The sequence below is a fragment of the Stegodyphus dumicola genome, chromosome 5 (assembly GCF_044657685.1).
Source record: "Stegodyphus dumicola isolate Sdum_Otavi_A_Nest chromosome 5, ASM4465768v1".
Classification (NCBI taxonomy): domain Eukaryota; kingdom Metazoa; phylum Arthropoda; class Arachnida; order Araneae; family Eresidae; genus Stegodyphus; species Stegodyphus dumicola.
This window is the reverse complement of record NC_140772.1, coordinates 121,340,703-121,355,958: the sequence shown is the minus strand read 5'-3', so window position 1 is coordinate 121,355,958 and position 15,256 is coordinate 121,340,703. Positions and strand designations below refer to the sequence as shown.

Genomic DNA, 15,256 nt, shown 5'->3' with positions numbered 1-15,256 from the left:
AGTCTACGCAGCAAATGTCGACGAATTGCGGAAGGAACACCAGCTGCGGAGGCAAAAAAACAAGGAAAATTTGAACAGCCAGCAACGAGATCCAAGCAGGAACGAGAGAGAAGTGTCCCGGTTCCGCCAAGTCCAGCTGCCATCAAACGGCCAAGACCACAGGCAGAGGCGAAAAAGAAGGTCTTCAAGGGTGACCGAACTGGAAGGAAAAGAAAGCTCATAGAGGAAGGAACTGAAGGGCGAGCCCGCACAAGAAGGAAGATAAACCAAACGCTAATCTTCGCTACCTTCCAGGACTGGGCAGAAAAAAGAATGTCCGAATATCACAAAGATAAGTAAAATTTTATGTTACTATGCAACCTTAAGTTAATCTTTCATTCTTACTGCAAGTGGCAGAATTCAAGACGTTTTACCTCATGCGAGGTCTACCTTTATCGCCAAAAGGGCGAGAAATGAGTTGTTACCGATTTTGGTATTATGTTTTTACTCGCGCGTAAAACTAAAGTTGATGTATAATAGGAATGTGTAAATACTTAAATATTGTAAAAGTTATTGTATAAATTTTATTTAAAACATTCTGGCAAGAAAGAAGTTTTAGTCTGAAAGACTTTTTGAAATGTAGTATTTCAATGTAGAAGAATTGGCACTTGCTTGGAAAAGAATAGAAGTTAACAATGTACTACTAATGTATGTCTTAAAATGCGTAAAATTAACGGCATGTTAATATGTTCTTATATACAATGTGAACTGTTATTTTAAGCGTTAAGAAATACTGTGATATGTTAAAAGTGAAAGTAATGCCAAGAAACTTTAACTTATTCGTATGACTGTAAAAAGAGAAAATTATTGTGAATATGTGTTAAAGGTTGAATGAATGTCTCTGACGCTACACTTCAGAGTTAGCCACTTTCAGAATAGTACCTCAGGGTTTAGAGATGAATATAAGGCGTGTTATGAGGTCTTGTTATGTCGAATTTTAACACGTTAGTGTTTTGATTGCAGGCGGCAGTTTTACAACACATGTCAGAGAGCACGGGGAGAGATAATTAAATAAAATCATGAATGAAATAAGATTTTAAAAGAGAAATATAAATATTCATGTTACTTGCCATTTAATTGTGTAACATTTCATTAAACTAGTTTTCCTTCTAGATCTCTGGAAGGAACCAGATTTCAACTAACAACTCCTGTTTAGATGCAGTACAGATGATTAGTAATTGTCCATGGAATTGATAATGTAAAAAACGATTTTTTTTAAATTTCTAGTTTCTAGTGAGAAATGTTTGTAAAAGATTGGCCTCGCGTTAGATTCTAGAGCTAAAAGTTTTCAACAAGGTCGTTTTAGACCTCAGTTTCAAACTAATTAACTCTAGCGGGAAGTATGTAAGGATCTTAAGTTTTACTAACGTTTATTTTATTTTAAATCTTTACTATCACTTCTTATTTTCTACTTCCGGCCAGAATTAAAAGCTTTAACTTATTTATGCAAATTTGTCTTGCAAACGCCAAGTACTTAAGTTGTGGCTTTTTGCCAAGCAAGAGAGAGGAAGGAGTGGTTAGGAGCAGGCCGCTTGCCATAGCAGTTTTACTCGGTTGCTGGTTGCCTTCAAGGCCAGAGGTTTAATCCTCTTGATAATTTTAAACGTATCGTAGTGTTAACAGTTATCTGTACTACATACGGCCTTTCTGTTAATATACGGTCAATCTTCAATTAGACACTTGTTTATTAATCCAAAGTTAGTTTAGTTAGAATTTAGTTAATATTTTTATATTCTTACGTTCAGACCACAAGTGGTTGGTCTCTGTATTCCGAAGAGTAAAGAGAGAAAAACAAAGGGTTTCGTATACCCTTCCTGCGTATCTTGTCTACTTCCCACATTTATTGAACATAGCTTAAGCTCCCTGTTCCGAGTCAGGTCATTTAATGTTCCCCAAGCAAATAAGGAGGAACACTGAACCTGATAAAATTAGCGCCAAAAACGCTTTGAAGAATCTGTCACTTCTCCTGTCTAAGGTAAAATAATATGAAGTATTTGATCAAAATAATGACAAACAATTATAACTGTGCAAAATGTTCTTATTGTTTGATTAATTGATTATTCGGTATAATTTTGATCTTCATAAGCAGTTTTTTCTTGCGTAGTTTAAAATGTGTGGCGAAAATTATTCTTTTTTCTTCTAACAACTACAACCACTGCAAACGTTGTTATTTTTAAAATGGCGAAACGAATAGGAGCAAAAATTTTTAACAGCATTTTTAAGACGATAATATTTAACTGAAACATAATTTGGTATTAAAAGAAAAGAATGCGAAGTAAATACTTTAGTTTTAGAATCCTTCAATCTTAGAAAATTAATCTTGTTACGATATTTATAATTTTTATTTAATTTAACATAATTTTGTTACGATATTTATAATTTTTATTTTAAAAGAGGGAAAAAACTCTTTTCATTCCAAATATTTTTCATCTTAGAAGAAAGTTTTGAAAAGATTTGCTTCTCGAAATTGTCTGAATTAAGTAGTGCAAACAAAGCAAATGAGTAATACGAAATCACGTTATCTTGGATTGTTTTGAAGGAAATATTCCTCACGATAATGCAGTTTTTAATGTCTCTCAACAACTGAATATTGTAATTCCTCTAAGTAAATCGATTTCACTAAAGTTTTACTCTTTGTTCGTAATATAAAAAATAAACTAAGTGAATTTAGTAAGATAAATATTTTGTTTTAATGTTTAAAGTGAATGTCATAAGTGCTTGTTCGTATTTTACTCTACAGAAGTAAAAATAAAAAACTCTTTCATTTAATAAAAGGAGTCAAAATTAATCATGTCATTTTAAATGTAGATAAAATGTTTTAGATTTACAGACTTTATACTCAAGCTATATAATTTTAAGTGGATCTCTGTGTAATCTAAGTCTTCGTACTTATTAATGTCAAAATAATCGCCTTTACCAGATCATGATGGTCTAAAAAATGCACAGAATTAAATAATTTACTGCTCAGTAAAAGTTATGCAATATAAAAGCATTCTATTTTCTAATATTTTGCACGGGCATTTCGGAAAATTCACTTATATATGTAACCTAAATTATGAGCCATTTTTTCTTTAGAAATGTCTTCTCCAGTGTACCACCTCTGTAGCGAAAAAATTCTAATGTTTTGTGCTAGACTCTAATTATTCACTTTCTTATACAAAGTTCTATTAAATTATAAAGGTTACAAAATTTCTCCAAATTTAGCAGGTTGAGCATCAAATGTATTAAAGATTCAATGCAGTTTCAAACTGACGGCATTTAAAAGCATTATCATTTATAAAACAACGAATCACTTTCTTCCACCTTTTAACACTTAAAAATGTTCTCATAATTCACACTTCTCACTAATCCAACGTGCATGCACCTGCAGTAGCTTTAAATTCGTACGCAAAACATTCTTGTTAAAGAATTTTAATATAATGACAAGCTAAATTTTAAATGCCTCTCTTAAAATTAAATAAAATTAAGGAAAAGTAACTGAAAGGTTTCAGATTTTAACGGTCGCACAAAAAGTATTTACGCTCTCGTTGACCTCGCAGTCTACCAGTCTGCTGTTACATTCACTCCCAGTAACCAATTTTTTTTATTTTTTTAGCTTTATTTATTATGTATCATTTTTTAAGCACCTGAACCATATACAGTTCAAAAGCAAAATTTCAAAACGTTTGAAAGCAGCATAACAGTATATGTTTATAATTCCCGATGCAATGTAATCCTCCACCCAAACATGGGCACATAGAATCCCGAATTTAAAATTTTCAATATGTTTAATCAGCTGTTTTCAGTCTTTTCTCAGTTCATCATATCAATGCTCAATTTTCTTACTAACATGCTTTGCAAAACTTTATTCTGTCTCTTTATTATTAATTTTTGCATGTTTACTTTATTTATTAAATATCACGTTCTCGGCACTTACGCCACATGAAATCCGATTTAACAGCTAAATCACAAAATATTTAAAACCAGCATATCTTTAGAATTTCCGATAGAGAGTCTCGCGAGCTGGAGATAAAAATGTTTTATTATATACTATGTTGCTACTGCTCGCTTTGAAATTGTTGAGTTTGTTAATCAAAAATACGTTAATGTTTTACGAGATATGACATAAATTATAGTCAAAATTATATTGTAAATTCAAAATTCGGGCTTTCAGGTGCCCCATGTTCGAATGGATTATTATTATTATTATTATTATTATTATTATTATTATTATTATTATTATTATTATTATTATTATTATTGATGAGTCGGCAAGAGCTTGCACAAATCTAATATTAACAACCAAAGTATTCACAGCAACTTACACATGTATAGCAAACTTCGTGCCAGTTACAGGCATGGAGGAGAAGTCGCTTCAGATCTTCGTCAGAAACAATGTCACCAAGGGAAAAGCAGTCGCTGGTCAGAAGGTCAAGAGGAGGGCATTTGTCACCTGTTTAAAAAGGCATTATTATATTTATAATGAACATAAAACAATTATGTAAGCATACATAGTAATTTATCGAATATTAGGGAGTGGTCTGGATATTTAGCGGGTAAGTTCAATGTTATTAGTTTTAGCGACAACACAATTTTACAATTTCGTTTGAAGAACATTTACATAGTACTTATATAGAAATTATTTTTAATAAAAAAGAGATTTTATTAAAAATTAACTTTCTTTTTTTATTATTATGATAAGTATCAAATGGGAATATTTTCTTTCATTTAGCGTTACAAAATGTGTAGAAAACGAGAGTTTGTTTTCACGCTTTTAAATTTACATTGTAAATTTTTATCAGAGAGTTTAAACATTTAAAGGTCGAGCTTTATGAAAGATACATATGTATCAAGAATATGCTGTAATTTCTATTTTCTATAATTCATAATGAATTTTATTTCTTTACGCTTCGAAATTTTTTTAAATTAGATCTTTTCTTTATAGATCCTACTGTTTTAAGAAAGCTTTTCTCACTATTTTTGATCTAAGTAAAGTACTGTGTAAATGATTTTCCATTATTCATGTAATGTGTTTCTTTTTAGTTTTTAAAATATCCAAATGTATGTCAAAACTTTCATGCATTCCCAAACGCAAGCCGTTAATAAGTTGATGAATACTGGGTTACACAGAAATGCATATAAATTTTATTCGATCTGTTTCATGCTGAAAAATAAGTGAAATAAATGAAAATGAGAAAAAAAAGTGTAGCCTTACTTCGCTTCCGAGCTGCCATGTAAACCCCATCGTCGTCAGGCATGGATTCACTTTCCATGTTTCCTAATGTGTCTCGCAGACGGAAGAGAGCATTTCTCATAGTTTCCAAATCATACGCAGAACTAAGGTCATTATTGATACGATTCTGCCTTTGGACGTCATCATCATAATCGTCACCAGCATCTTTTATAGTCTGGAGGGCATCTAAGAAGAGGACATCTTCAATGGCACGTAAATTATCAGTCACTTCTTCAAAGCTGATGGGCTTTTTACTCTTTTTCTCTCGTTTTGAAGATGAAATTTTTGTTTTGGAATGGCCTGGTTCCTCGTAACTTGATCCATCGCGCTTTCTTCTCATAGAAGCGAAAGATCTTGCCATGTTTCTGTAGTATTCTCGTCTCAACCATTCCTAAATATTACAAAATTTTAAGGAAGGCTTATTATTGACAATACCGAAAATTAATCCTAAGTGTTTTCATTAAGAATAGATAAGGCATAATAATTTAAATGGCCTATGCCTTTTCTGAGTATAAAATAAACAAAGCTCTCACTGTTCGTTTCAGGTACCTCACTAATTTAGGCAAAGCGGCAACTTTATTTTAGCAATATTATTTTAGCCAGCATGCAAACTGTTCATATGCGTTGTAGGAAGCTTTAATAGATATCCGAATATTAAATTGTATCACACGAATTCATAAGTGACATAACGTACATTATTTACGTTTTGCTGCTACCAACGTATCTGCAAGCTAATGCAGACTGAATTTGAATTTAGACATTGCCGTCCTTAGTCCCTAATTGAATCCATAGATTTTCAAGCAAGAAAGAGATGTCGATTTATTTAAAGGATATAAATACGCCTAAAGTGTATTCTAATGTAGTTAATCATTTAAAAACAATATAGCATTTAAAATCCTTTTAAATAAGCAATTTATGTTATTGCGTGCTTTGAACATATGATGATATATTGCATGATGAATAGATTTGAGAAAAAAGAGGGAAGTTAAATTGTTGCGGATTAATTTAAAATAGATTTGCATTCATCAAAAATCAATTCGCACTTATTTTAAGATAATAAATTTTTAAGCTATTAATTTTATTATATGATGAAATTTTAAAGGCATGTTTACTCCTTCTAAAATGTAATCATTATAAGCTCAAACTGTTGACGTCTAAGACAGGGATGTTTAATTTTATATATATATATATATATATTGTATACATTATTAAAGACATAAGAGTTTATTTGAAATTTATTAATTATGAATTTCAATTTCTGGTCTTTGTAAAATTTTAGTTCTAAATTTCTTACTTTATGTCTTTAATGATAATCTTTCTGCAGCTTAATGCGCGAAGATGACTAGGCATATTTGTGTTTTGTTTTCAAAAGAATTGTTTTGTAACTATATTTATATTATATATATATATATATATAATTTTTTGTGCACTGATATATTTGTACAAATTTATATTTTTTAAACCTGCAGCGAAACGTTATACATCCCTGTTTTATTCTTGATACTTTATTTACTCCATATTGATTTAAAATCCCCGTATTGATAATAGAAATCATAGCTTTTGTTTCTTACAGTGTTTCTGTGTTATAACCTTATGCAAAGGATAAATACACTTTGTATGAAAGCTTGAAAAAACACTCAGTGAATACGACACTCAAAATAAAAGATGCAGTAAATAATCGGGTAGACTTCATATTATTTATTTCCTTAACAGTCTTTAACGACAATTTTGCAACTATGCAAACTTTTTCAAAAAAAAAAAAAAAAAAAAAAAAGTTCTACATTATTTTCAAATTCTTATGTGGCTTATTTCTTCTGATAGTCAGGTTTCTTGCATCGGCCGTTTATCTAAAATTGTTACTTAATTGGTATGATTATAAACTGATAAAGAAAAATACAGTTAAAATTAGCTTGAATAACTAATATCTAAAGATGATGCTGAATGCAGCTTTATTGGAACTCTGTTTAACTTTGCCAAAGCATTATTGTTGTTATTGCTAGTGCTTGCAATATGTAAGTTATTTCACTTCTTCTGCAAGAACTTCCCTTTTTTTGGTAAGAGTTATCAAACGTATCTGCAATGTTTTTTAAAAAAATTCTAATAAAAATGAGTTTTTCACATAACTACAATAGCAACTAAATGTACACTCTGCACAAAAAAAGAACAAAAAGAAAAAATGGGCACTCCATGTCTCTCCTTCTACTAAACCTATTGACGAAATTTAACTTGCGTTTTTCATGTCTCGAATGTGCGACTTAAGATGTATATTAGATTTATGAATAATATTGTTCTAACATACATATTTTAACACAAAATAGGACACTCTTTGAAAATTCATATCAATTTTCCCCCATATTTTGATTCTACGATTCAAATTATACCAAAAGACCAATTTTTACATCAATCGCGTGAGTAGTTTTTAAAATGTTATCTCTCAAAATTTTACCTCCTCAATGTTAATTGAATTTGATATATATTTATTACTATTGCTTTTTTTTATTAAACTTAGTTGATTCCTTTCTTCACAATTCGAAATTTAAGTTCAATCCAAATAAAATTCGCAGATATTTTCTGATTTATTTTTTTAAATTTTTATGTTTTAGTAATTTTCGTAAACTTTTGAAAACTAATTTTGAATCGTAACCTATAAAATTTTTACCATCACCTTAAAGTATTTCTAGGCATTCATAAAAAACATTACAGTTTACCAAGATATATACGAATTTATGTATCGGCGAGTTTCGAAATTTGGTATATTTGTTATAAGCAATAATAATGTCAAATAGAGTTTACACTTGATAAAATTATTTGAAAACTGAATGATGCATCTTTTTTTTCCATTCGTGCACAGTGAAAGGGAAAGGAAAAATAGGTTACCATAAATAAAGAATTTAGCCAAGTACATTATTCTTGTTGCAAATTCAAAAATGCACGCCAAGATAAATTTTTAAATTTCTCGGCAAGTTTCTTACACAGTTTTTCAAAATTCAATATTTAGTCATAATTTTAGTCCTAGAATCGAAATATGGGAAAACTTTCTATGTCCTTTCAGAAAATGTCCAATTCCGTACTAAAATACCTATGTTTAAACAATACTGTATATATCCTAAGTTGCGCTTTCTAGATATGAAAAATGCAAATTTAATTTCTCCAATCGTCTATAAGAACGGGAGATATAGAACTGTCCTTTTCTTTTTCTGTGCAGAGTGTTCTTTCTATGTGTAATTTTAATAGGAATTACTTGCGCTAGTTTTTCAGTTTACATTCTTAAATTTGTTCATTAATGTTTTCTTGTACGTTAACTGCAATAAATTTCTTTGAATGAATAAAAACTAAATAATTACCTCATATATTCAACAGTATTAAGTGAAACCATACTATTTTTGCACTATTCATGTATGACTTTTCAGAATGTTCATGTATCATGTACTGTATCGCATAAATATTCGAGTTATTAATTGGAAAACATTTTGCATTTATTACAGAACTAGTAGCTGTATAATGCAAATGCAATTCGGGTGCTGCCTCATTAAAACAAAGGAGTGCTTTTGCTTAAGCACAGTTGTTTTATGTGTGATAGTTTTGTGACTAATTTATAATCTCAGTTTTGATGAAGGTTTTTCTACGTTAGTTCTATCTAGGTGATACCCAATTCAAATAGACCTGAGAGAGTAACCATAACTATTTTCAATTCTAACCTGAAAATCTTCTTTCGGAGCTGCTTCTTCTTGTTCTTCACTTCCAACTGTAGCAAGACCTTTAATTTCGTCCTTAGACCCTGTATCATCGCTAGACTGGCGTTTAGTTTTAATGTGCCTGGAAGATTCTTTTTTCTCATTCTTCTTTTCTTCCTTCCTCTCCTCTTGTTCTTCGTCCTTCAAGATGTCCACCAGTTCATTTCTCTCTTTCTCCTCTGTCTCTTGATCCCTATTGTGTTCTGAAGCAGCCCTCTTCCTGTGGCTGCGGAAAAGACGTTTCTCCGTGAAAGGATAAATGGCCTTCCAAGTCGGTTTCATAAAGAGGGGAGCGAGCTGGCCTACAAAGAGGAAAGAATAAATTCGTGTCATGAAGTGATCTCACTTGGAATTTACAGTTTCGAGAGCAAAAGGGATCTTTTCCTTCTCTAGAATAATTAAATTGTTGACTGCCTAATTGCTTCCAGCAACCTGCATTTTTTTTCTCTGGGCAACTAAAGACTGAAGATAAATGTTACTTCAATATTCAATTTCTCACGAGCTCCAAGAGGGGAATGTGCTTCAAGTAACCCCCGTGGCAAAATTAAGTCAATACTAAGCGCAAATACATCACTAAATACAGATAGATACAGATAGAAAACATATTAGATAATTAAATAACAGATCGGATTTCGAAATTATCGCTAATTCGTTTAATTTATGACTTGAATATTTTTAAAGCACGGAGATCTTGAAATATGAAAAATATATTTCCTTCTCTTAGATTGGATGCTGTAACTCAGAAACTAACTTACTTAACAACGATAAACTAAATACCAAATGCACAAGTGACACACAGTAGCGAAAAAATAATAATTACTGCTTAATAAAAGACTATACTTACTTAGGCATTCCACATCGAACAAAATATGCAAATAGTAGGAGCCATGGAAATTAATAGGTTAAGGTTGCATTAGTTCTTGACATCTGAAAAATTTCCCAATAATTTGCGATCACGAAAACGTTTAAAACCTCAGTGGTAGAAATTGAGAGTACCAAAAGTACTAATGAATTTTCGTAAATATTTCGCTTAAAAGTGAAGGAACTAAGTATGCGTATCAGACGTACTATAAAAAGATGTACACCGTACACACACAAAACACACGCACACTCATGAAATTTAAATTGCGTTTTTCATGAGTCGAAAGCGCAGCTTAGAATGTATATTATATTTACAGCATTGTTTTAACATAAAATGACACACCTATATTTTTCCATATCTCGATTTCCATATTACGCCAAAGTGCGTAAACATCGCACGAATAGATTTAAAAAAAAAACTAAATTTTAGCTTCTCAATGTTAATTCAGTTTTGTATATATTTATCAGTATCTCTTTTCTTTTTTCATTAAGCGTACTTGATTCTTTCTTTCACAATTCGAAACTTAGGTTCAATCCAAATATTAGCACATATTTTCTTATTTATTTTTCTAAATTCGTATTTTTTGATAACTTAATATACTTTTGGAAAAACGTTTTGAATTATTACCTATAAAATTTTACTATCACCTCAAATCAGACGCATTTCTGGCATACCTGCAAAAAGTTAGATTTTTTTAATTCAAAATTTTCAAAGCTGTATGTGATTTATACACTGTCGTGTTTTGAAATTTGGCATATTTGTGATAAGCGATAATGACGCCAAATGTGTTTTATGTACTTTGTTAAAATTAGTTGAAAGAATCAATGATGCAACTTTTTTTTCTCTCGTGCACAATAAAAAAAAGGGGGGAAAGGGAAACAGGTTTCTATAAGTTCAGAAATCCGCCTAGTGAATTATTCTTGTCATAGTTTGGAAAAAGTGCGCCAAGAGAAATTTTTAAATTTCTCGGTAACGTTCTCCCCAAATTAAGCAAAATTTAACATTTTGATATAATTTGAATCGTAGAACAAAAAGTATGGTAAAAAATAGGTATGTCATTTCAGTAAAAGTACAATTTTGTGTCAAAATACCTATGTTAGAACAATGCTACATATAATATGTATCGTAAATCGCGTTTTCAAACGTCGCAAACGTAATATTTATCAGAAATTTTGGGAAAAACAAAATTTCCTATATCTCTGAAGCTAAATACGAAAGAGCCAAGAAATATGTGCACTACTGAACTTTTAACCCTCAAAATTAATATTTTAGGTTTTATGAATATCTTATCTCCAAACATTTTGAAATACTTCTCGAACCTTAAAAAACACGTTATTAAAATTAATGTAGTTAAAGTGATAATTATAATTATAGTTAAAATATATATTTTAGGTAGTATACACTTTAGAACTACATAATTATCTTTTGAATGGAAAATGCTGTTCCATGGATATATTTAATATTTTAGAGAATTTTTAGCAAACGTATTCTATATGCTTCTGTAATCCTCTTGAAGCATTTTGAGTATAATGAGCTTTATACTTAGAGGAAAGATTAGTTTACCTTTCTTACTTTTAATTTACTTTTATTACTATATTCAAATATACCAGATATTAAAGATTTCTATCATATTCCTTTCTAATAAAATATCGAACCTTCAGAAAGAATAAATTTTTCCCCCGATTTAAAATGAAAAAAATACTTTTTGTCAAAACCTTCAGAAAACAAAATACTTAAAATTTTCTTATCTTTCTTGATACTAATTTCTTCACGTCTTTCATATAAATTTCAGTTACTTGAGATAAACACAACAATTTCCGATCGAATATCTTGCTTAAAACCAAGTTGTATTTAATTTTCTTTCATAATCACATTCGGCATAACAATGCATTTTTCGATCACATTATCACTTTCAAAAGTTTAAATTTAGATGAATAGGGTTAAGACACTTTGAATTTGCATCTAAAATTGAAAATTCTTACTAGAAAGCTCCAAAACGTCACACTGTGGGAAACGTTAATTCATCCATAATTTTTATTTACATATTTTTAAGTCCATACATTTTTATATTTGAAGTGTGCATTTTGGTTGTGTTAAAGCTTTTATATGAGCATGAATTTTAGTAATTTATGTTGTGATGGATAATTATTCAATACGTTTATACCAACAATTTTGTATGCATTTCGTATCAAGAAAACAAAATATAGTAATGCTAAATCTCTGGGTATTATGGCAAGATATGGTATTTTAACTCGGAAAATTATTACTTTAGTATCATATATTAGTTTCCTTCTTCTTTTATTTGGTAAAATTTCTGAACTCCATTCTCTTAATGCTCTAAATTTTTCATATATAGTCATAATGTATATACACTATGCAAACTAAAGATATTAACACTCCGATGCAAGATCAGTCTTGCGCAATCGTGGCAGATGTGTAAGAAAAATGCTCCTTTTACCATCACGTTGTAGAGTCATTACGGTTTTTGATGCTGGAGACGTGAAAAATGAGCTATGCCTAGCCGAGATTCAAACTCCTGACCTTCCGAATACGCGTCGAGTGTGCTTCCAGTTACACCATGCTGGAATACGGAAAAGAGGGAGAAAATACCTTATATACTCCCCCTTTTAAAGGGCGACTAGGAATTAGGCGACCAAATTGCCAAATCCTGGTGGTGACGAATTATCGCCCAGCACCTTTTACGAGCGCCACTTAAAGAGTCATTAGGGTTTTTTTTATGCTAGAGTCATTAAAAATGGCAACGCCCTCACCGGGACTCGAATCCTCGAACTTCTTCAATGTATTCGAGACTGGAATTCTCGAATACGCATTGAGTGTGCTTCCAGTTATACTACGAAGGCATGCGGGAAAACGGAAGGAAATACACTATAGCGTTTTTTATATAAGTATTTTATATAAGCGTTTTTTATATAAGTATTTTATATAAGCGTTTTTTATATAAGTAATGTTAATACATATTGCACATCTTGTACTTAAAGCACTTGCCGTAGAAGAAGAAATTAATTACTTTAAAACTGATACATACATACTATATGTTTTCAGAAGCAGTGCGTAATGCAGTAACAGTACTAAAAATGGTTCATTCCTTAATAACGTTTAACTTTTTTTATGTATGTTTTCAGAAACATATATCATTTTTTTGCATTGCACATTGCTAAGGAATTGTTTGGACGGTTTAAAAATGTTTTATATGAGATTATCTGCCATACCCTTTTCGTAATATTGCATTTCAACAATAATACCTTAACATGCATTTAATAGTAGTTCCCTACCATGGCTTACTTCCAGAAATCATATTAATATTCTATGTTCAATTTTGCATCATTATTAAAAGGTTCTTCTTGTTCATCACCAGTTACACCTAAACTGTTGGAAAATGGTTAGATGTGAATGCAGAAAACGCATTTCTGGGACATAAGACAACTTAATTTCTCCAGTATTTATCTGTATGGCTTAATTAATTTAATACTTATAATGGTCACTCGACAGATGCCGAAGAATTAGAGAAGTATTCTATAATAACTGTACTTTGCTTTTGATATAAAAATATATTGCATGAATAGTAGAATATACTCGAATTTTTGGAATTATGAATGACGGTAATGGTCAATAAATCATCAAATTTTTAAAATCAAGTCCTCTAAAGTAAAACAATTATATGAGATGGTCTAAAAAGGTCGTTACACTCTTTATTTCCTTAGCTATTAATTCAAGTATATATAAGTATATATATATATATATATATATATATACAAGATTAAGTTCAAAAGGATTAGAAATTTTGATTATCCTGAGGAAGAAGATGTAGGGCTTCTTTAAGATCTTACAATATTAAAAGTGAAATATATATATATATATATTCACAATATTTCTCAAAACAAAGTAATTTATAAAAACAGTTTAAACTTTGATGGTGTGAGTTTTCTGTAAATACAAAAGTCTAGTTTTTTAAATAGTTCCCTTACAGCAAAAAATCTAATTCACAAGATATTTATTATGCTTTAAAAATTACTACAAGTAATTTTAACACAAAATGTTCCATGCCTTTATGCATAAAATCGCGGAGATATCAGTAATGAAGAATTTCTAAGTAATTAAAAAGGTTGATATCTTATACGGTTCTAGCTTATATGAAACTACTAGTATTCACCGCCAAAATAAGCAGTTTAAACTTGTACTTTCGATGTAAATCTCATGTGAATCTGGAAGAAGATGCGGTAAGTATTGAAAGATAATCTAGATCAATAAATTATTTCTTTAGTTTTTGTACATTATGACATAAAACATTTAACTAATTAAAGAATAATGAATATTTTAGTAGAGGGATGTTTTGTTTTACAAGGATAATATATAATATTAGATTTTTAAATCTACAGAATTCTTTCGCCTTCTGTCCTTAAAACATCTTCACAATGTTCTCTACCTTATTTTAAGAAACTCTAATACAGAACCCACCAGTGGTCGAGCGGTAAGACAGCTAATCTGACTCAGATTTATCTTCTTAACGAAACGAAATGACATTATGGGGGTTTCATTGTTGTTTCCTGTTCGAATTATGAATACTAGTCAGGTTCCATTGAAATTTCCTCCTGAAGAAATTCTTTCCTCAGGCAGATAGCCTTCACGTGCTGTGCTATAATCCATATAATCCTTACATTCTCATAATAGAGCTAATTTCTTAGATTAATATTTTAAGGGAACAAAGACAATAGTCACATTTTTTAGAAACACCATATATACTATGTATTGCTTGTAGCATTTGAAAATCAGATGGAAAATATAAGAATATAAAAGAGTGTTTCTGAAAAATAGCAGAACAAAAATAATAACAATAATAAACATAACAAAATAACAATTTTAGTTAAATTATTAGATAATCATTATTTGATTATGATCATGCAATATTAAATATAAAATAATGCAATAGCATCGGTAAATACTTTTTGAAATCAAATCGAAATCAGAATGTCACACTATGAAGCAAAAATAACTTATATGACCATATAGATAGAAACATGTTTCATCTCAAACCTGTGACGTGAGAATAGAAACTTAGCGCCATATTTAAAAGTCTACGAAGTTCCCGTACTTTTTTCTGTGATTACTTCTTTGATGATTTTAGCAGCTGATCTCAATATGAAAAATGTGTATGGAGGTAATAAAAAATGTCTCTTGTTCGAAATATTCTCTGGTTAAATGGCTAACAGAAATAGAAGTCTAAGCTTCAAAAACCATATTACTATAAGTTGTTTAGCAAGAGATATGAGTACAGTAATAACGTGGCTTGAACGGTCTTACTTTCGTATGTTTTTATAAAAACACAAAGTTTAAGAAAGTAAAATACGCTTAGAAATAATATAATATCTGCTTACGTTCCTCGTATTAGAA

General features: G+C 30.2%; 1 protein-coding gene across 1 annotated transcript in view; it reads right to left on the bottom strand.

Moving 5' to 3' along the window:
• Positions 1-15,256, bottom strand: part of LOC118188621 (uncharacterized) — a 72,775-nt gene that overhangs the window by 17,175 nt on the left and 40,344 nt on the right. Inside the window, exons 3-5 of the mRNA XM_035359114.2 lie at positions 8,950-9,287; positions 5,234-5,642; positions 4,344-4,471 (exon numbers count right to left, since the gene is read on the bottom strand). Coding sequence (XP_035215005.1) covers positions 4,344-4,471; positions 5,234-5,642; positions 8,950-9,287 — 875 coding nt within the window. The remainder of the gene's footprint in view (positions 1-4,343; positions 4,472-5,233; positions 5,643-8,949; positions 9,288-15,256) is intronic.